The 22,694-nt window shown below is 36.4% G+C and overlaps 1 protein-coding gene across 2 annotated transcripts in view; it reads left to right on the top strand.

Moving 5' to 3' along the window:
• Window positions 1-22,694, top strand: part of LOC107073985 (defective proboscis extension response 12) — a 79,499-nt gene that overhangs the window by 13,510 nt on the left and 43,295 nt on the right. Inside the window, exons 1-2 of one of the 2 annotated variants that reach the window (XM_089170986.1) lie at window positions 8,361-8,568; window positions 10,872-11,053. In XM_089170986.1, the coding sequence (XP_089027112.1) occupies window positions 10,892-11,053 (162 nt within the window). In that variant the 5' untranslated portion in view covers window positions 8,361-8,568; window positions 10,872-10,891. Of the gene's footprint in view, window positions 1-8,360; window positions 8,569-10,871; window positions 11,054-22,694 lie in introns of those variants that run through there. The other variant, XM_015334985.2, reaches the window with a different exon arrangement.

Below are 22,694 nucleotides of genomic sequence, written 5' to 3'. Positions count from 1 at the left end.
ACAGGCTGTTCCATCAAAAAGCTACAAAATCTATGTTATATTTTCTTTGTCTATTTTTAAGATATTACACGTAACCGATATTTGCTTACGCACTCACGCACGCACGCACGCACGCACGCACACACGTGGTTTCCTGTTAACAACGTCAAAATGTCAAGGGAAATCTAATGAACCTTGAAAAAGTATCTTTTTTTTTTTGTGAAGAATGGTAACCGATATCAATATAAACGTTTTATTTCTGAATGATATTTATTTTTAAAACGAACCACGTGTGTGTGTGTATATAAAGTTAAATATCCAGTGACCGCGACACCTACACTCGGCTTTCTTTGTTGCCCTGTATTTTTTCGTGGAACGTTTCGCTCTTTATGGTACGCACGTGGTGCCATAAAATTCACATATGCGTTCTTAAATATTCCACTGTAGTTTTGGTATTCTCCAACGTATTAGAATGTACAAAAAGATTTCGTTTAAATCTGTGTAGACAGAACAACAAAAAATTCTCCGACGTAGCAATAATACTTTTTTATTTTTTATTTAGCCTTTCTTCTTCTTACTTTTTACAAACGGGACCGATTATTATTTTCCACGAATAAAATCATGATATTAAAATGATATCACATCATCATCATCATCATCATCATCATCATCATCATCATCAATCATTCTCAATGATTATTATTTCAATTAACGTTTTAATAGAAGAACAATATGGTACGGAATATCATTCAATTATTATTTCCAGTTAAATACCGTTTTATGTATTTTCAAACCTATACGATTGTATTTTAATTGGTTTCTTGAACTGAAAAAGCAGCAAGTTGTAACAGCCAAGCGCCTGCGAACTAAACATCTGGTTTTAGCGGTGTAAATGTTTACCATTCGGTTGCATTTGCGCGTGGCCAACGTGCTGCTGTTGTATGGGGTCAGCGTTTGGTTAAAGATTGGAAATACTCTGGCTCAACGTTTGGATCATTTTCTTTTTTATTCTCATTACTTACCTATAGAACATTATCATCGGATTTGTTTAACAATAAACGGTGGGGGGGTAGGGGGAAGGGGGTAGACTAGTTGTTATCAGAACGATCGCGATTCGTGGATTAAGTGGGAAACGTAAACGACTATAATTCCTACTTGGCACAAACTCGCGGCCCGGGCATTCCTTTCAAAACGAATAATCGTATCTAAGTGGTTGAAGGAGAGAGACCCGATGCAAAGCACGTTCTGCATTCAGAGCCCAGCTCAGGAGATAAAGTACGAAGAACAGACGTGCTGTGTATATGGTGGTGTATTTGAAACTTCGGGGGCCCTGCTTGTAGACTTATTCGCTCCGGACAAAAGCAGTGTGCTAAACGGAGCGTGTTTGGACGAAGTCTTAAGATTTATTAACGTGCGCACATCGAACGTGTGTATGCTTTCGGGACCTAATTTCTACACAGGTGTTTTTCTTTTTTTTTTTTTTTTAAAGTAAATGCATTTTTAATCGATTATATGTATATCATACGTTAAACTTTACTTCAACGTTATAAATGTATGAATTAGAAGAAGAGATGTGTGCAGATCACACACGGTAGAAGTGAAACCTTGAAAGAAAACCAAGCTTCGAGACGTGAATATTATCGAAATAATTGAATTGTAATACAGTGCCATCTATTGAAAGAACCTTACAGAACCTAGATAATTTCTAAATAAAAATTGTGCTATGTGCTAAGTTGAAAAAATCACGTGAAATAAAATAAATTTCATTAAGATAAGTTGAGTAGTTTCGAAATTATTAGTGGACAAACATATTGTAACACTCAATTTTGATATATAGAATTTTATTAATTAATTAATTAATATATAGAATTAAATTATATATTGAATTTTATTAATTAATTAATTATTTTTGTTTCATCGGTTTCACGTTCTTCCTTCCGTTTCACAATTTTCAAATCACCCTGATTCTAAAGAAGTTTTCACTTGAAAAAGAAAGTTACATTTAATTGAATCGAGAAAAATAGAGAAAAAGAAAAAGAAAAAGAAAAAGAAAAAGAAAAAGAAAGATACATATATTATCTGGAAAAACAAATACACGAGGGTTGTATCATCGCTTGTCAGGAATAAGAAAAAAAGTAACCATTTATCAAGGGAGCTCTTAACGTGAGAAAAATGTTCTTAGATGTTCTCGACGAAACGTTCGTAACACATACATATGTGTGCGTCATCAAATATTATAATAAGACGATGAAATAAACCATTAGAGGAAGGAAGTAGAAAATTTGAAATTTTGATAATTACTTTAGAATTAGCTAAGGAACGAGTTGAATTAATATATCCAGTGGTTTAAATGTACACAAATTCACATAATCAAAGTCATCTAGTGGTAGGAGGAGAATACACGTGAAATACTATCGAATCGTCTACAACGTTGAAAGTTCAGCAAATGCATTGTAACTATACCGTTTACTTCGTCCGAACTATGTACACAAGCATTAGATATCCAATATGTGTGTGTGTGTGTGTGTATGCGTGCGCTTTATACGCGTAAAGTAAATTTGTACACGCGACGAAGTTCTGATTCACCGTGAAACGTTTCTTGCCGAGCAAGTAGGAGTAGTAGCAAGCAACATTTAGATAAGCGTTCATGGAATTTGCCATTAGTTAATAGTTCGAAAATTGCTTAGAGACCAGATTTCATAGGAAAAAACTAACATCTGCTTTCGAGTTAACGCAAATCGTTGAAAATGATCGTTTCAAAACAGTATTTTAAATCGTATGAATTTATTATTTTATTTTTTTGTCAACATCGTTCAAATAGAAAATCGAGATCTCTTTTGTCAATTCAAATCTGATAGAATCCAGTTTATCAAAGGTGACGTAGGAAGACAGAAGAGGAAGAGAACTGGCTTCGAGAAAGCTACTGAATCATTCTATGAGTATAAATTAGCTTACCCTAGCAACTCCGGTTAATTAATTACGCTAAATTGTCCTAAGAGTAAATAACTGCCGGCACCTAGGGCAGTCTTCTCTTCCCTTTCCCTCTTCGTTGTTCCTCCTCCTCTTCTTCTTCTTGCCAGAGACCGCGTGATGCGTTTCCGGAAGACGAGCTACGTTCCCGTTTTGTTTTCGGTCGGACCGTTTAGGGATTCGAGCATTGTCTCTTGGCAAGAAATTACGACGACCACGACCACGACGATGACTACGACGACTACGACGTTACTGTATCTCCTAAAATGGCTTTGATGATATTTTTTTTTTTTTTTTTTTTTAAGTGAAAACTTCTTTAGAATCAGGGTGATTTGAAAAATCGTGAAACGGAAGAACGTGAAACGCAAGAAACACATCTGGTTTTTTTCTTCTTTTTTTTTAATAAAACACTTTAAACGACGTAAAAGATAGTAATACTACGCATTTTTGCACGTCTACACGTTCAATAATAAATTCTACGAATTTAATCAAATCTTTAATTAGTTTTCTTTTTTTTTTCGTTTCACTTGCTGCTATCCATATAGATCGACTATTATATTAATCGTTTGTAATTAATTTCGACTATATGCGAAATGATTTTGACAACTGAAACGTTGCCGGGTTATTTCTCTTTTTTTTTTTTTTTTTTTTTTTTTTAAATAAAAATTGATAAAAATGATGAAGGAAATTTTATGGGAGAGATGATTGCACTTTATTTTTTAGTGCGACCCCATTTTTTTATATTTTTTTTTTTATTAAACCAATCGATTCCTTTCTTTTTTTTTTTTTAACTCTGCGTATAAAAATATCAACTCAATATCATCGAAATAATTTACAAGATATTTGTATATATAATAATTTATAAGATATCTATCGTTTACTTTACATTTAATATTAACTAAATGAGTTTAGGTAGTAGTTTCATTGAGTCAATCGATTTACTTACGACGAGTTTGAAGTAGTAAGTTTTATTAATGATAATCGTTACCCCATTTCTGAGAAGTAATTTCAAAGTTTTGCTTGGAAATTAACGTTACGTTTGGATTTAGTAAAGTTTGACGAAGGAGAAAGGAACACAAAAAATATATATTCCCCAACGTATGTGTGTGTGTGTGTGTGTGTGTGTGTGTGTGTGTGCTTGCGTGTATTACATTCCCCCTTTGTGTTTGTATTCGCAAACGTACGTTGTAAAATATTTTTCGTCAATGGTAAAACGGTGTTAGATGGAGAGTAGGAGTTTGGGTAGGAGGAGGAAGAGGAGGAAGAGGAGGAGGAATCGTTCAGCTCAAGTGACGTCACAATGGATATTCAAAATTCAACGGGAATTTTCACACTGCATTTTGGAGATTGAAAGCTTTGATACTGTTTTTTAAAAAGTAGTGACGCTTTACGATCGGTCAACTTTTCGATTTTTGTTAAACGAATTCCTATTGAAGTTTTAACAATGGCCGAGCCCTCCTCCCCTCCCCTCCCCTCCCCTCCCCTCCCCTCCCCCCACCGTTCCCCACGTGTTCTCGTAGCAGCTATGTTCAAAAATCATTTCGACTTTTTATTTCGACAAACTGCGTAGTTCGAACGACCTACTGAACGAACTACCGTACGATATTATATTTTTTTCCTCTATACGATTGAAAAAAAAAAAAAAAAAAAAAAACAACGAGGTAGTTTAGTAGTTTTGAAAAGGGGGTGGTAGTCGAGTAACAACCAATCTTGGCATTTCTCATTTATTTATCATTTTGATTAGTTTCCTTAGGTGCATTCGTAGATGCATTCGATCGCGTAATGATAATTAAATTTGTAGTAGTAGTAGTAGTAGTAAGTAGTACGGTCTAATTGTAAATACGAATTCTATCGAGGGGTAGTATCTCGCGTGCTATTTTTATGGTCAATATAAAATGTTGGAAATGGAAAAAATCAATCTCTCGTGGCCTGGGTATAAGTGGTCAGAACAAAATATCGGTCGAAACGTTTGACTGACATAGATGAGATTGAACTTTCGACTTTTAGATCCAACGTGTTTTCCTACCTAGAATCGGTCTGCTGCTGCTACTGCTGCTCTCTCTCTCTCTCTCTCTCTCAGTGCAAATTACAAACTTCGATGCTCCTCTATACTCTTGGAGTTTTCAATAAAGCGTGGGAACGTTAAAGAGAAAATTGCTTGGTCTAGTGGAGAAGAATGATTCCGTCTGATTCCTATACCTAGTATAGGAACCTCTTCTTTTTCTTTCTTTCTTCATTTTTGAAGTGAAAATTTCTTTAGAATAGGGAGTGATTTGAAAAAAATGAAACACCAGTCCGTCATGCAACGGAGCGGTAGGCGGCGAGGTAACGGAGCGGTAGGCGGCGAGGTAACGGAGCGGTGGGCGGCTAGTTTTTTTTGTTCCCCTTTTCTTTTCTTCCATTTTTCTTCGTTTATTGGATATTTGGATGTAAGTATAATATACATAAGAGTACTCAATTTCAGCAAATCTTGTCCACATATATTATATATACGTGTGCATATAGTTTACTCTGTCAGATTCCATCTATAAACGTTTGATCTTTGCTACTTGTTTGCCAGTCATGCAACATCGAAAGGAGTACATAGATACATATATACATAGAGACCTATATTTATGTATACATATATACTTTACATGTCGTCGTCGCAGTGAACCTTATAAAATTGGGGAAATAGCTGATATTGAGTCGAATTCTTAGAGCGTATCAAGGAGGAACGATATTTCAGTTTATTTTTTTCTTCTCTCTTTTTTCTTTTTTTTTTTTTTGGTTTTATTCCTCTCGTTTCTTTTTCTTGCACCATTTTCGCATTTAGTTTCCTCTCTTTATAGCACTTCTTTTCCTTTCTTATTCCTTTTTTTTCCTTTTTTTCCAAGGGTGGAACAAACGCTCTCATAACTTCTCGGTAACCATGTGTGGATCGTTCTTCTCTTCTTCTTTGTTGGTAGTGGGACTCCTCTTACACATATATAGGAATATATGTATTCTGAGATAACGTTCGTAGGTATACAAACACACGTATACGTATAAGGAGAGTGTATGCACATACGGGAGTCAATGCTGCACCGTAGATTTTTACGGGACCGAAAGAAGCGAGGTATAGAGAGAAAGAGAGAAGCAGAGAGAGAGAGAGAGAAAAAGAGAGAGAGAGAAGAAAAAGAAGGGTGGAATTCCTTCGGGTCGAGAAGAGAAACTTCTTTCCTCTACATCTCATCTTTCTCTTCTCCGTTTCCGTTTTGCAACTCCCGTTTCCGCTTTTGTTTCTCGCGTTTCTTCCCTTTATTCGCCATTTCTCAAAAGTTGGAGAGACCGGCTTTAGTCCAGTTTTATTAGCGCCGTCCCCTATTTCGCCCCAACCCAACCCAACCCTTTTTCTCTTTCTCTTTCTTTTTTCCCATCCTTTTTTTAAGCACGATCGAGCCTTTAAGAGCGTTCCGTGTCGCCTTTTAACCTAGCACATAGTCTCTCTCTCTCTATCTCTCGTCCCTTTTTCTTTTTTTTTTTTTTATCTTTCCCTTCATACCAACAAACTCTCTAAGCGAGACACCTGCTTTTTGCGGCAGATTCATTGAGGAAATATAGTACTTTCTTTTTCGTCTTTATTTCTTTCTTTCTTTCTTTCTTTTTCTTTTCTTTTCTTCTCTTCTTTTCTTCTTCTTCTTCTACTTTGTTCACTTTCCTATTTGTGTTTATCTCCTACTTTATTTGTTAGAAAAATATAAGGTGGTGGTATCAAAGTATATTTTTATAAAGTTAAACCCTTTTTATAGGGAACATTTTTTATCTATGATAGGTTGGTGGTAGTCTCTTATTAAATAATTGTTAATGTTGTTCATTGAATTTTTTAATTCATTAGAAATTCTTCAATGAAATCTCTTTCTTTATCGTCTGTGGCTAATTAGAATTCATCAAATTATTCGTTTACTTCATGAAGTTTTTCTTTTTTTTTTCGTAAAATAAAATATAAATAGAATGCACATATATTTGTAGGACAAGAAAATTGTACACGTGTCGAACACACGCACTTTTAGTCGAGTTATGTTGCCATTTGCAGGGCGTGAAGATCATTTCAGTCTTCTAGGAAATTTCATCTGACTTCCCTTCGTTTTCAAGAACTTCTAAGAAGGTCCCCATGAGTTTCCGGTGGTAGTTAATCGCTCAACTCGAGTATGCCATTTAATTTTTTTGCGAATGTTTCATATTATTATACGTCAACGTCAATCTTTACAAGATTTACTTTTCATGTAATTTACTAAATATTATTCTAACAATATGCATAATTAATTACAAAATTAAAGTTTAATTTTAATCATTATTTATAAAAACATTACGCCTGTGGATATGCAACCCTCCAGACACACTTTGACAATGTTGCTTGCGAGCGCTATCTACTGGGGCGAAATTTTGTGTATGTTCAAACTGTTTATACACGTATGTATTACAGATTGCCTATCTTTCGGATAGAAAAAAATTCCGTCTCAGTAGATGGCGTTCGCAAGCAACATTATCAAAGTATGTCTGGAGGGTTGCATTCGTACAGGCGTTCATTTTTATAATCATTTAAATAAATAATTACAAACAAAAGTAAAAATAATATTATATAATAAATTATCTTACTTATAGAAGTTGCTTTTTTGAAGGTTTCACTTTTGCTAAACGTTAATATAACGTATAACAAAAAATGTGCACCATTTGTGTAATACAAATTTGTTGACCGATCGCGAAATTGACAATTGATGATGGTACGTTAAAAAAAAAAAAAAAAAGAAGAAGAAAAAGTCATTAAATAAATATAATAAAGATCGAATAAGCTAGTTGTATAGCGTCGTAGCGGCCTGGCGACTGTTAGGTAACGCTTGACCACAGTTTACGAGCGGTACGTTGAAAATGTATGATACTCTCGGTGGTCCAGCGGAGTCGTAAACTTTCGTTCGTATTGTTTCGTGCGTCAGGAAATGGGTAGAAATTACGCGGCGGTGGTTTAAGGCTGTCGAATCTCGGCGGACTTCATGGCAAAATATTGGTAGGATGTGCGTACGTGCGTACGTGCGTGCGTGTATGATGGTTGTACCACTTGGAAAGGGCGGTTTCGTGGTTTTCACGAATGCACGTTCATTCTAAATAAATCGTAAAAATTTGTTAGATTTTTATTTGATGTTTTTTTTTTGTTTTTGAACGTTCGAACAAGATGCATACACACTTATTCAAAGTCACCTATCTACCTAATACGTTCTTCTTCTTCTTTCATTTTCTTCAAACGTGCCGAGTGTTGGATATTTGTGTATGTTCGCATTCTTACACATTCATACACACGCACACACAGAGATAGGAGAAAACGAAACTCGGACACGCGTCGTTACTCGTTACCCGAACCGAAATTTATTCTTGCTCTTCTCTCGTTCCATACGTTGGAAACCGTGGATTTAGATGCCATTCGTCATCCAGCAGCACCAGCACCAGCACCAGCACCAGTAGAACGGGCACTTTCTCGCGTGGCGCGTGCTCTAAAAGGGCGCCACGAAAAGAGAGATAGCAAGAAAGGAAGAGAGAGAGAGTGTGAGAGAGAATGAGAGAGGATGAGGCAGGCGCCCAGAGAAATATGTCGGCGGAAAGAGAAATGTAAAGATAATACTTTATTCCTTCTTTTTTTTTTCATTTTCATTTTTTTTTTCATTTTTTCTATTACTTTTTTTTATTATTTTTCAAGAACGTAAGATAAAAACTATACGCGCATTATCCATTTTCTTCATCTTTTTTTTACTTCTTTCCTTTTTCTCTCAATTTCTTTTTTTTTTCTTCTTTCCATCCTTTCCAAAGAATATCCCGTGGAATTCGAGATATTTCCCTTGCTTTTTGGTATTTTTGTTTATTCACTTGGAATAAGAAGACATTTTGAAGTGAAAATTTCTTTAGAATCAGGGCGAATCGTGAAACGGAAGGAAGAACGTGAAACGGAAGAAACCGTGAAACCCCGATGAAACAAAAATAATTAATTAATTAATAAAATTCAATATATAATTTAATTCTATATAGTTAAGTAATTAATTAATAAAATTTTATATATCAAAATTCAGTGTAACAATATGTTTGTCCATTAATAATTCCGAAATTACTCAACTTATCTCAATGAAATTTATATCACGTGATTTTTTTCAACTTAACACATAGCACAATTTTTTTTTAAAATTATTTTTTATTACTAATTTAAAGATTTTTATTTAGAGATTATCTAGGTTCTGTAAGGTTTTTTTTTTTTTTTTTTTTATCAAAATCTATATAAGTGTGCAAGACGTCGTAAGAAAGTTAAGATTGTAAAAGTACGTAATTCTGTAAAACGTATATACAAATCGTGTACCACGCCCCCGTCATATAGGAGTAGTAGAGGAGAGAGAGAGAGAGAGAGAGAGAGAGAGAGAGACAGAGAGACAGAGAAAGAGGTAGATGTTTGTACGTAAAGGAAAGGAGGGGCTATTTGTTAGATGAATTATATTACATACGCGCGCGAAATATATTTCATTTCCATTCACGATAGCGGTAGCTTTCTGTCGATTAATCTAACGTTATCGGGAGCGTTGCAAGAACTTTCATGAAATTCAGGTTCGTGGTAACGCTCAGGCTCAAGGGTGAATTTTAGTCATTTGTATAACGCGATTAGTGGATGCTGCGTATACGGGCGTTATCTGTGCGCCAGGAGACTCTGCGAAGAGTCGGCAGGATTTCTCTCTCTCTGTCTCACTCTCACTCTCTCTCATCCTCTCTTTGTCTTCTCTCTCTCTCTCTCTCTTTCTCTCTCTGTCTATACATATATATATATCCTCGTTTCTCTTCGTATGCGTATTTGCGAGAACGCTCGCGCGAATTCACGTCGTGGGGGAAGAGGAATAGTCGGATGGGCGTGCGACTACGCGTTGGATGAAGGATGTTGTTTATGCGAAATGGTCGATCCAGTAAATTACGATGTCAGTATATCGTTCTGCGCAGGTTCGTTTGACAATTCAGCGAACGTGCATTCTCACTTGACGTATGAGGATTTACCTGCTTGTATTTGTCGGATATTACCAAATGTTACACGCGTTCGCGAGATTCCCAGGCTTTCACTATCTCCCTCTCCCTCGCTTTCTCTCTCTCTCTCTTTATTACCTTTGTTTTTCTTTTCTACATTTATTTTTTCCTCGTTAATTTTAGTAGTTAATCGATCGCCATGGGAAAGTGTTAACAACGTGCGTGGAAATATCGTTAGGCGTTGAAAAAAAAAACCCTCTTTTTTTCTCTCTCTTCCCTTTTGTTTTCGATTTTACGGTTCAACGATGCAAACAAAACTCGTTTTATTCGGAAAATATAAGTGTGGAAACAAAAACAAAAAGAAGAGAAAAGACGATAGTTATAGGCTTGGGGAACGTCACTTTTCTCAAAGTATATTAGTCGAAGTCACAGTCTCTCTCTCTCTCTCTCTCTCTCTCAGGTTTTATTACCAACTTTCCTTTCAAATCAATCCCTGTCAAACACCAATGGTATCGTCGCTCACGCTGATGATGATCGATGATGATGGAGAACCGCTCGAAGGTATACTAACGAGAGAGAGAGAGAGAGAAAGCGATTCGAATAGACCGACAGCCATTTGAATGAGACTGGAGTTCGATGACTGCGTTCTAGAAACTCTTAGAAATTATGTAACGCGTGTATGATAGGGGCAAGAGGGAGGGGGGAGGGGGTAAGACAGGGGTGATGATGGTCGAGGAAGCTTTCGAGTTCACCGGAAATTCTCTTTACGTTTCCGTTTCAAACTAACGATCGGTTGGGGGAGGGGAGAGGAGAGGGGGTAGGGGGACATCGTTTTCTTTTACTAAAAGCAACATGATTTTTCTGCAATATTTAAGACGTAGGAATGTAGAGGATTGTGAAACGATTTCATTTTGTTACAGAGCCTGCTCATGTACGCGAAATGTCCAAAGGAAATTCTCGTAGGAATGTAAACGATCCCACCACTAACGATTACGTCGACACGGATTTGCCTATTTTCGAGCCGACTGCTTCAAATGTTACGGCCTTCGTTGGACAAACTGTGTATCTGCCATGCAGAGTGAGAAAATTGGCCGACAAAGTGGTAAGTTTATTGTTTTATTATTTCTTTTTTCTTAAGAAAGAAAGAAAGAAAGGAGTAAGTAAGATTAATTTCAATCCTTTTTTAAAAGTAGTAGTAGTAGTATTCGTCATCATCATCATCATCATCATCATCGTGAAATAATTCGAGTATCGCGCGAGTTTTATTAAAAAGAAAAGAAACATCAGGCACGTGATTTGCGCATATTAAAATTAGTCAAGCGAAGTGGTATTGCCTAGGGGAATTTTCTAAGTTGTCAAATAATTTCGCAGCTCTTCTGCATGATTTATTTGAAGCATTTATGCATACTAAAAGAGAAGAGGGTTGGTGGTTGTAGACTGGATACGTTCATATACTAACGCGCATACTAACGCGAATAGAACACCGTTCCTGAAGTTTTTAATTTGTGCTTCTCTCTGCTCCCACAACCGGCTGGTTTCTCTCTCTCTCTCAATGGTGGTGGTGGTGCTACCGGCTTAATGTTAGACTTTTTCTTCCACAATCGTCCGTAGCCCACAAACGTTTTCTCGATTATTCGGCAGCCACGTGGATTAAGTTACCGTCACTGGACTGAATTAAAACGCTAATAACGAGCGACGATATTTATTGGACGGCTTTCACAGAGGTTAAAAACGAATCCTCTCTCTGGTATTCTCTGTTCAATCTCTTTCCTTCCTTCTTTTTATTTTATTTCTTTTTCTCTCTATATCTCACTGGACTACTTGTTTTTTTTTCTTTTTTTCTATTTTCTGTTACTATCTTTTTCTTTATCTTTTTCTCTATCTATCTCTCTCTCTCTCTCTCTTACTTTATTCGGCTCGACCGAACTTTTACGAACCACCCGGAGATTCCAGTAGCAGTGCACCATTGTTTCCCAAACAGGGGTTCCTTACCACTTTTATGAGGGAGATTTTGGGTTTAGCTCGGCAGATAACTTTGGGTGCGCTCGTCGCTTAAACTGACTCACCGCCTTCCATTTCCTAACCGTGTTTCCCACACTATTAACCCTTATTCATTCACTTGCCTACGCTCTTTGAATCAAGCGATTTTAACTTCGTACAAAGGAGAACGCAATTTTTCCTATAACTTTGTATAAACCCGCACTATTTATTATTTTTTCTCCCCTTTACCCATATTTCGATAGGGAGGAAAGAAAATCTTTGTAGATTTTTTAGAAATGTAGAAATAATTTTCATCGTGTGCTAGGTTTTGGTTGATATTAATTAGTTTTGACGTTGAAAGTTTAAAGTTATGATATTAACCCTTTGCAGTCTGTTGTCTCTCACCGTATGAGACATCGTGATTCTAGCCTATCAACGTATGAGACATTAAAGTTTATTAGTGATTACGAGAAATTAAATTATTTCAGCACAACTTTTTGAGACATGCATGTTTTCCTGATGTTTTTTTTTAAAATAGCACAAGAGACATCGAATCAATAGATATTTTCGATACATATGTGCGAAGTGAGGCATTAACAGGGCTTCAAAATTGAGACACGAGTCTAAGAAACGGCGCGTTTACAACGGGGCCGTTTCTTCTGGCGAGTGTCTCAATTAAGCCTTATTACACATATACATTCTCTTGGTAAATAAGATTTTTTTGGTAAAAGTTCTTAGGTAAATATGTTCCTTAATGTCTACAGATTAATATAAGCCCAATATCATTAAAATCCGTTACTTGATTCCAAAGTTATACTAAATAATACGAGGGGTCTGTAAATGTGCCATTTCTATGGCGCAGAGTAGCTGCTAACCAACGTTGGGAATCGTGCGGAGTGCAAAGGGTTAACAATAATATTTGAAGATTATGAAAGTTTGTTTTATAGAAAGTAGATACAATACATAGACGTTTGATCATTTTCCTACTCTGCAATTTCTTTATAGAAATTTGCCCAATGAAATATCAAGAGAGATTGAGAGAAAGTGAGAGAGAGAGAGAGAGAATGAACGTTAGCTTGTTTCCCTTCAAAGTGAGATTAGTCTACTTACAGGAGTAGGCTTATTGAAGTTGATTAAACGAAGTGACGAAGGAAGGGGAGGAAGGACGAGAAAAGTTAGTGGAGGAGAAGGAAGAGAGGGTAGTCGATGGAACAGGAATGGTAGTAGCAGTAATAGTATAGTAGTGGTAGTAGTAGTAGTTATAATAGTAGTAGTAGCGGGAAATGAAATAGAGGGGAGACAGAATTCACCTCATAATCTTCGTAACAAGCGCCTTCACCGTCCTCTTCCAACGACGTTTCTCCTCTCGTTGAAGGGTCCTCTTCAATAAATCACGCGCCCGAGGCTTCGTGTAAACAGGACCGACTTAATAAATCTAATTACCCAACGGCGAAGAGACCCTCAAGAAAAATAATTTATCGTTGAAAACGTTCGATCGGTCGAATGATGTCCATTTTCCAGTTAATAACCGATCGGCTTATCTACGAAACTTCAACCACTTTTTTCCTTCCTATTTTTTTTTTATTTTTTATTTTTTTATTTTTTTCTAAATAATTAAGGGCCAATTTTTCAATTGGCCCCTAATTATTAATAATAATAATAATAATAATATATATATATATATTATTAATAATTAATTAATATATATAATACTATAAATAATATATTATATTTAATTTAATTTTTTTAATTTAGTTCTATATATATATTAATTATATTATTCTAACACGAGAGGGAAATACATTTCTTATTTATTAGATTTGAGAGTTTTAAATATTTCATTAAAGAAAGTGTGGGCCTTGATATTACTCTCGTGTATATGTGTGTGTGTGTGGGAGCAACAAAAGGAATAACATGTTTTCGTGCTAAATCGGGCTCGCAGACCACTCAGGTGCTTTTCTTCGTAATATTCTCTTCTTTCTCATTCTCTTTTTCTTTTGTTTGCTTCTCCCTCTTTCTCTCTCTCTCTCTCTCTCTCTCTCTCTCTCTCGATTTGCTTCTCTTCTTCGTCGAAACTAAACTCACCGTCTCGTCTCTCGTTCTTACCCATACTACTACTCTTGATCTTTTTACCCTCTTTTCCTCTAAGAAGTTTCGTGCTCTCCTCGAAACTTCTTGATTAGAGATTTGATAGTGTTTTTTATGGTATTTCCCTTGGCGCAGAATTGAAGAGGGGTAATCGCGATGAACTATCTTTAAATTCAAAATACCAAGGAAAAGGGGCCCCCTCATTGGCAATCCTTTCAATGCCTCTCCTCCTCCTCCTCCTCCTCCTCCTGCTCCTCCTTCTTTTCTTACCGAGATTAAAATTCTTTAGTGCACCCATATTCCACTTCCACTTGTATTTTCATTTATGTAACCTATTAAATATTTACTACAGTATATAACTCGTTCTAACAATTCTATAATATATCCAAATATGAAAAAGTAATCAAAGAGAGAGAGAGAGAGTGAGAGAGAGAGAGAGAGAGAGATAGAAAGTATTTTACTTTGTTAATATTTTTTTTTAAATGTAATCTCAAGCTGTAAGAAATATTACGCCACGTATTAACGCCATCGCAGCAAAATTTCGCTAATGCGCTAATCTACACCTTAAATTGTTGCGACAAATCATAGAATAAAAAATTTTTATTTAAAATCAAAACACTTTGAAAATACACAAAATTTTATTTATAAAAAGTAGTCAATCGCATTTCGATGGAAAATAATCGGGCCGATACAGAATTTAACATAGATTCAAAACAGTTTATATTTTCTTTCACCTGATGCTGTCGCCATAACCCTGACGCAACCCTGATGCAAATCTGACGCAAATCTGACGCAACCCTGATGCAAATCTGACGCAAATCTGACGCAACCCTGACGAAATCCTGACGAAACTCTGACGAAACCCTGATGGTTGCTGTGTGCAAACAACAAGGTTGTTGTGTGCAAACAACAAGATTGCTCTTTATTGGCGCATTAATGGAATTTTTGCTGCGGTGCCATGGCGTTAATATCTAAGTATTGAAATATTTTGTTGAAAATAATTGTACATTAGATTTATTCATCATTTAATTTTAGAATACGAGAAAGATGAATCAATTCAGTTATCGTGTTTGTTAGATATTTTATTCCTTTAACTGTAAAACTTGAGTTTCTTTTCTAAATTTTGAAAGAAAGTACGAGTAGATAAACTGGTTCGATTATGGATAGTTGATTCTTTCCTTCTTTGATTTCTTGTCGTCGTCTTTGTCGTCGTAGTCGTAGTCGTCGTCGTCATACGTCCTTTGGAATTTTACGAGACTATTTTTCTCGCGCTTCTTCTTCGAACTTTCTCGATTGCTTTTATTAAAATGCGCGACTCGAAGAATTAACAGAGCCAACGAACGAACGAACGAACGAACGAACGAACTCGACTTGTTTGCGAAACGAAATGATGCTTATATCTTCTAGAACGTTTCCATTCGATCTTTCCCTCATTACCGTCACGAATTGCTAGGATTTTCGATCTTGACGTTTAGCATCAAACGTCTTTTTTAATTTGCGAACGTAAGATAATTTTCTTCTTTTAAACTTGTAACGTTGAAAGCTTGATATTATTATTATTATTATTATTATTATTATTATTATTATTATTATTATTATTATTATTATTATTATACTTACAAATAAAGTCACGAGCTTGCACAAACTGTTTAACGACGACGAGAAAGAAGAAGAAGAAGAAGAAGAAGAAAAAGTAGAAGAAGAAGTAGATTCAATATAAATATTTTATTATAAATATTTGTAGGGTGTAGCTTATGCTAAAGGAATTTTTTTTTCTTTCTTATAAAAATAAAAATAAAAAAAGAAAACAACTTAATAGCGTATTCTAGATATAGGAAACGATCGGCAATAGCAATTATTCGCAATACGCTTCAGAGTAGTAGTAAAGCTTCGTTAACAACATTATCGAAGAAGCACTTTCGGTATTCCATGACTAAATTCGATCTGTTCGTGGATGGTGGACTAACTCATTCCGAACAAGTTTCTAACATGTAACCACTAACGTGTACGTAGTAATTTGTTCAATGTATTGTTACGTTCGAGTAAGTCGATTCTGAAAAGTAATAATCTTTCTATTAATTATTATTCACTTGCAATTAAGTATAATTAACTCATTATTGTTGTTGTTGTTGTTGTTGTTTTAATTATATTTGTTTGGAAAAAAGACTAATGAAAATGAGAATAAAATGAACTCGAGCAGTGATGAATTGTGAAGAATTATAAATGTAACAAATTGATATCGATCCTTTGACTGCTAAAGGCCTATATATACGCTCACACAAATCCATCAATATACACGAAAGGCGTAAATATATATATATATATATATATATATATATATAGGCTCTCTGTATTTTTTTTTTTTACAATAACACCTTTATTGCTGTTTTATCGATTAATTTAACATGGAATTTATTGTCATATGTAACATAGCAATTAAATATTGGCAAATTATTTCAATGTCGTTTAGTTTAATTGCTTTTATACTTGAAATTTGTCGTCTATTTTAATTTGATTATCTTCATATTCGTTCATTATAGTTTGATTATTTTTATAATTAGGATTAAAATTATTCAAATATCCTGTTGTTAAAGTTATTATACTCGTGTGTTACATTATAAATTTTGTACTTTTTTTTTCTTTTATATTTAAATTATCGATTATTATTGAAGTAATGCACAAAATAAATAAAGTAAAATATAAAATAGCTTAAAATATTACTATACACATTACATATTTTTACATATTTGCCATTATTATCTGTTTTGGGTCAGTAGTCGAATGGAAAAACAGTCGCAACGACTGACATGCGAGAAATCGCGCCCCGTTCATATTTAATGGATTGGACTGTGCCACAGTCAAAGGGTTAATTAGATCACAATGTTATAATCAATATTCTTCCATAAATAATAAGATTCTTTGTAACAAAAGAAAAAAGAAGAAGAAGAAGAAGAAGAAGAAAGAAAAGTTCGAAGAGGGTGTTGTTGTGGCGTTTATATACCATCATTGCATACTTAAACACAAGCATATGTTTCCTTTGAGCACGTAGGTAATACACCGATGTAACATGGTACCTGTTGCGTGGGCGTAAAGTATCACTTTGTATATGGCTTTTGAGATAGGATCGAAGCGTGCTTTTTTTTTTCTATCGATGCATATATATATATATACACATACTCTACATCCATCAGAGAAAGGAGAGGAGAAGCTTTTTTTTTCCTTTTTTTTTTTTTTTTTTTTATAAACGCGACGCACGACTTGGCCCGTCGAAAGAGATCGATTAAACGGTAAAAACTTGTATCGCTCGTTGCCCCCAACGAAACAATATATCGCCCTCGTAACAACGATATTCGCGATTCAGTTGCAACGTTGGTGTAACAGAGACCATAACTGTTGACCAGGACTATCAAGTAAAGTAATGACAACAATAGTAATAGTAGTAGTAGTAGTAGTAGTAGTAGTAGTAGTAACAATAGCAACAGCAGAACCAATGAAACTTTGGGTTACGATCGATAGCAATACGAGTGCAATGAAAAATTCCAAGCTTTTGATAAAGAGAAAAGGTTGAAAGGTTATCATCATCTTGGTAAATCAAATGTAGATATTTTTGAAGTGAAAACTTCTTTAGAATGGATGTCATTTGAAAAAATGTAACGAAGCGGTAGGCGGCTATGTAACGGAGCGGTAGGCGGCTATGTTAACGGAGCGGCGGGCGTTTATGAAACGGCCAAGATACTAAATAAAAAAGAGAATACAATTATCCTAGATCAGATATTTTGTATTCGTCTCATTCTTTCGAAACTTAGTTTTTTGAAGATTTCACTTTTAACACGTGTGATCTGCACACATCTGTTTTTTTTTCTTTCTTTCTTTCATTTGAAATTCTTTTCTTTTTTATGATGATACTTCTAGCACGCGTTATTCAAGCGACGAAATTGAATCGTAAGAGGGTAGATCTGTTCATCGAACGTAGGAAAACTGGTTTTGCTTCTCTGTTACATCGTAGTATCGCATTGTTCTATTGGAATATATGTTCCGGACGCGTACATTCCCGGATTCTGTACTCTCGTGTTCTTCCTTTTGGTCCACTTCCCTTGTACTTCTCTTCATCTCTGTCTTCTATCTACACCAAGTCCTTCTTCGCTATACCATTTCCTGTGAGATTGTCGAAAAGAGACCAGGACGAAGTTTATGTCGTATATATCCATTTCAAACAGTATAGCCACACACACGATATCGAACGGCTTACGGTAATTGAGAGAAAGATAAGAGCATTGGCTTGTTCGACCTTTTTCTTTTTCTTCGGTGACCAAAAAAAAAAAAAGAACTTTCTGTGAGTCTAGGGAATTTATTTTTTTTTTTTTATCTTTTGATGAATTGTTAACATAACAAATATACGGAGTAGATCAAATATCGTAATACTGTAGTTTAGGAAAGTTTGTTGAGTGGATTTATTTTGTATGCACAAGATAGTTCGATAAAAATATTGCAACGTGTTATTAATGGTATTTAGATTATATTTTTTTTTTGGTATTTTAAAACGTGTAAACTATGATATCCAAGAAGGATAACTTTGATATCTGACAATCTTTCGATATTCGGATTAGAAACGAAGGAGTAGTAGGAAGAAAGGACAATTCAACGAAAGTGCGTTTCGCTCGATAAATATGAAAGAATCGAAAAGTGCAATGAGATAAGTTGAAATGGTAGAAATCGGCGAGCGTGTCCTCTTTTAGGAAATGGCTTTTTCGAAACTCTTACGCATTTCGTTTCAGTCGATCGAAGAAATGTCTATGTTTTGAGGGTAGGAACGTGTTTGCGACGATGAGAGAAGAACTCAACCGGGAGAGAGCTCGTCGCAAATTCGTGAAATTGCCTAGCCGTCGTTTCTCCAATGGCCACGAAGGATCAATCTCGAACCGTTGAAATCCGGATAATCCGACTGTATGACGTTCGTCTATCTTTCGACGATAAGCCACCCATGGGGTCGTGCTTTTTCAAGCAAAAAAAGAAAAAGAAAAAAGAGCGAGCGAGTGCGGTGCTTTCAAAGGCGTAGAACTTGGGGGAGATGAACAAAAATATACGCTTGATTTGACTCCTTTTTTTTTCAAGTGAAAATTTCTTTAGAATGGGGTTGATTTGAAAACGAATGAGACGAAAAAGCGACAGGTAGCGATAAAAGAAACGAACAAACTCGATGAAACGAAAAGAACGGCTATGTTAGTGAGAAGAGAGAAATAGACAAACATCAATAGATCTTATAGGATTTTTTTCTCTTCTTTGTGAAGTCCATCGTATTCCCCGCTCGTGGCTACTAAAAATTGCATATGTGTATGTGTGTGTGTGTGTGTTTGTGTGCGATTACATACTACGAAGCGTATTAATTACTAAATTAAAGTTAAATTTTAATTATTATTTATAAAAACATTACGCCTGTAGGGATGCAACCCTCCAGACACATATGCAAATGTTGCTTCCGAGCTTCATCTACTGGGACGAAATTTTTTTTCTGCCCAAACTGTTCATACACGCGTGTATTACGGGTTGCCTATCTTTCGGGCAGACAAAAAAATTCAAATTAACATATACGTCAAATAATTATTGACGAACGATGAGGTATGAAAATTCTCGTTGGTATTTGAAAAATAAAAGGATTCTTTAGCGACGTTCTTCTCGATATTATTATACTGCTAACTCTAGACGTCTGACGTGCACACGGTGTGGTCGTAGTGTGTAACTCACCATTTTCTCTCAATAAAAAGGTACTTCGAAGTAAACTTTTATGGTTTCAACGGTGCGCATAAAACGAGTGAAATCCGAGATGGATTCCTTTGGGGTTGCGTAGCTGTGTTAGATCCATGTTGGATGCTAAGGGGATGGTGGATATAACCGTTATCTCTTTTACAATTCGAACGAGAAGAAAGAAGAAGAGTTTTACCTTTTCTCTCACGTTAGATTTTTCTCAACACTTTTGATATATATATATATATATTTATTTATTTTTCGTTCGGAAAAAGTTCGCGTCGGAAGATACGGGAAATATTCGAAACAGAGTAATCGAACAGATTTAATGGGGGGAAAAAAGAAAGAAAAGAAAAGAAAAACTTGCAATTGTCGATGCGTTTCATGCAACATTGTTGGAAGAATACTTTGATATGTTTGTGCAACTATGTCTCCATATAGAATTCATGTATATATGTGTATGTGCATATATATTCGCGCCTATTCCGGTCTCGCGCCCATCATCATGACAATACGAGTAGAGTTCGTGGATAGAAAGTACAATTCGGGTGGGATCGGAGTTCCACGACCACGTTCATCTGTATGCGATTGTGTGCGAGTTTCATAGTAGAGAGAGAGAGAGAGGGAGAGAGAGGGAGGGAGAGGGAGGGGTTGAAAGAGGAACGGTGAAAACGAAAAGCAGCAGACTGGTGTAGGATGCCTGGCAGCATAGCGTGTTGGGTCCGTCGTCTATTCGCATCGGTTCGCACTTCTAATCTTTCGAATATAGTTACGCGAACACGTCTTTGGTATTCGTCGAACACCTCCTAGTAGTCGAGGATAATATCGACTGAGTTGCGTCGTGGGAAATGGTTCTTGCTTGGGTGAAATAGGTTATAGAATGTAGTAGATGGGGCGGGAAAGGTTAGGGAATGGGGGTTAGCCAGAATTTCTCAGCTAATAAACAGCGAGCATAGGAAACTCTCTCTCTCTCTCTCTCTTCTATCTACTATCGTAATCTGGAAAGTTCCAAAACGGAAGTTCGAGACACGATGCTCCTCTTCTCATCCTTTGAAGCACGTCAGTGACTCGTTCGCCATCTTCTTCTTCTTCTTCTTCTTCTTCTACTTCTTCTTATTTTCTTTGGCTTCTTTTCGTCGTTCTTGGCTGACAAGAAAGTTTCACTGGAGATTGCTTGAAGAAGAAAATGTCAAGATAAGGTTGCTATCTCTTTGGTTCGCTTAGTTTTCTTCCTTTCGCTTTTATTCCTCGCGATAGATCATGAGAATCTCTCGGTCTGTTTCGAAGGATCGATTTGGCGTAGGAATGAAAGAGAGAGAGAGAGAGAGAGAAAGAAAATTAATGTCGGACGATGTCGGAGATCGCGGAGCAACAGTGGTGTGTTCGGTTGATGAAGAAATTGGCAGTCTGCCGTGGTCGGGTTTCCAGTCGAACGGTTTTGGTTCGTCTCCTGAGGGCAGGTAGGTGAGGTCGTCGCGAGGATCGAGATAACGGAGTTTGCTCGGATAATCAGGACTTTGGAAAGAAGAAGAAGAAGAAGAAGAAGAAGAAGAAAAAGAAGAAGAAGAGGAAGGCGGCTTTGGGTATCGATTCGTTTGAAGGCTTTCCAAGCGAAATTTTTCTTGAAAATGTTGTTATCGGTGGTACCGACCTATAATACCTCCGCCGACCTATACCTACCAATAGAATCCATTCAATTGGCAGGTCTTTTTGTAAAAATGCGCGAGCGTTTGCGAAATCGTGCGAAATTTGCGTTCGTAGCTTTGAAGATGAAATCCAATCATGGTTTTAGATACGTTTCATTGGATTACGGTAAACGAACTCGAAAGGCTGACCGAGTTCCTTGAGGAGGGTATAAAATATCGATAGAAAAGTAAGTAAACACGTTGTTGTACTCGATGTATCTTGCGATTCGATGAATGCGATTCGGTTCGATGTCTTGGCTGGGGGGTGAAAAGAGAGAGAGAGAGAGAGAGAGAGAGAGAGCTTTACGAACGATTTCAGTCGTATTTCCAAAGCAGAGCAAGAGAGAGAGAGAGAGAGAGAGAGTAGATCTCATCGCTGAGAATGTTTCTACCGCATCTTGGAAGAAGTATGAAAAAGTAGCTTGAAGGAAATGAGAAAGCTGCGGTGTTCCATAGCGCGGTCATATTTTACGACAGTAGGGGGGTGCAAATAAAGAGAAAGAAAGAGAGAAAGAGAAAGAGAGAGAGATAGAGATTCGTAAGAATATTGCTCGTCGATCGTGATCTTTTCAATCGCGATAATGCTTCTCCTCTTGTAAACTGATCGATCGTCGGAAATATCGGAATGGGTTGTTCGACGGTAGGATAGGAGGAAGATAGTGTAGAGACAACTGAAGAAAAAGAAGGAAGGAAGGAAGGAAGGAAACAAGCAAGCAAGCAAGGAAGGTAGAAAAAGAAATAAATAAAGAAAGAATCTCATCGATTTTCAATTGCCAGTACTTTTCTGCTCTAACGAAACACGGCTTTGAGGGCTCTTTCGTGATCCGTAATCCGGTAGCTCGAAGGAATTTGTAATTGTCAGTTGGCGCGATGCCTTCGTATCCGGTCACGTACGACAGAAACTTTTCGCCATTCGAAATTATTGCAACCTTTCGGCATTTATGTAAACTGTTTTGTAACGGTGCCAAAGTTTACGCGACAGACGGCGAATCGATATCACTAGGGGGTGGCCAAGCATTTCATTCCCGAGATTGTTTGGTAGCTTTACAACAATAGCTTTACAGAACACTGGTGTCGTCGTCTACCTTGCCCCGCCTTACCCCTCGTTGTCTGTTAAAAATAAAAGCCTGACGATAAAAGTCAAACGTATCGAACAAAAGTACAAAAAGAATGGCTACGACGAGACTCACTCTGACACACTATTGCGTTCGCCCCAGTGGGGGGTGGGAGGTAGGAGGGGGTTGAAGG

The sequence above is a fragment of the Polistes dominula genome, unplaced genomic scaffold (genome assembly GCF_049000335.1).
Source record: "Polistes dominula isolate Pdom_NZ unplaced genomic scaffold, Pdom_raw_medaka contig_31, whole genome shotgun sequence".
Classification (NCBI taxonomy): domain Eukaryota; kingdom Metazoa; phylum Arthropoda; class Insecta; order Hymenoptera; family Vespidae; genus Polistes; species Polistes dominula.
The sequence above is the reverse complement of the archived record's forward strand: the minus strand, read 5'-3'. Positions and strand labels throughout refer to the sequence as shown.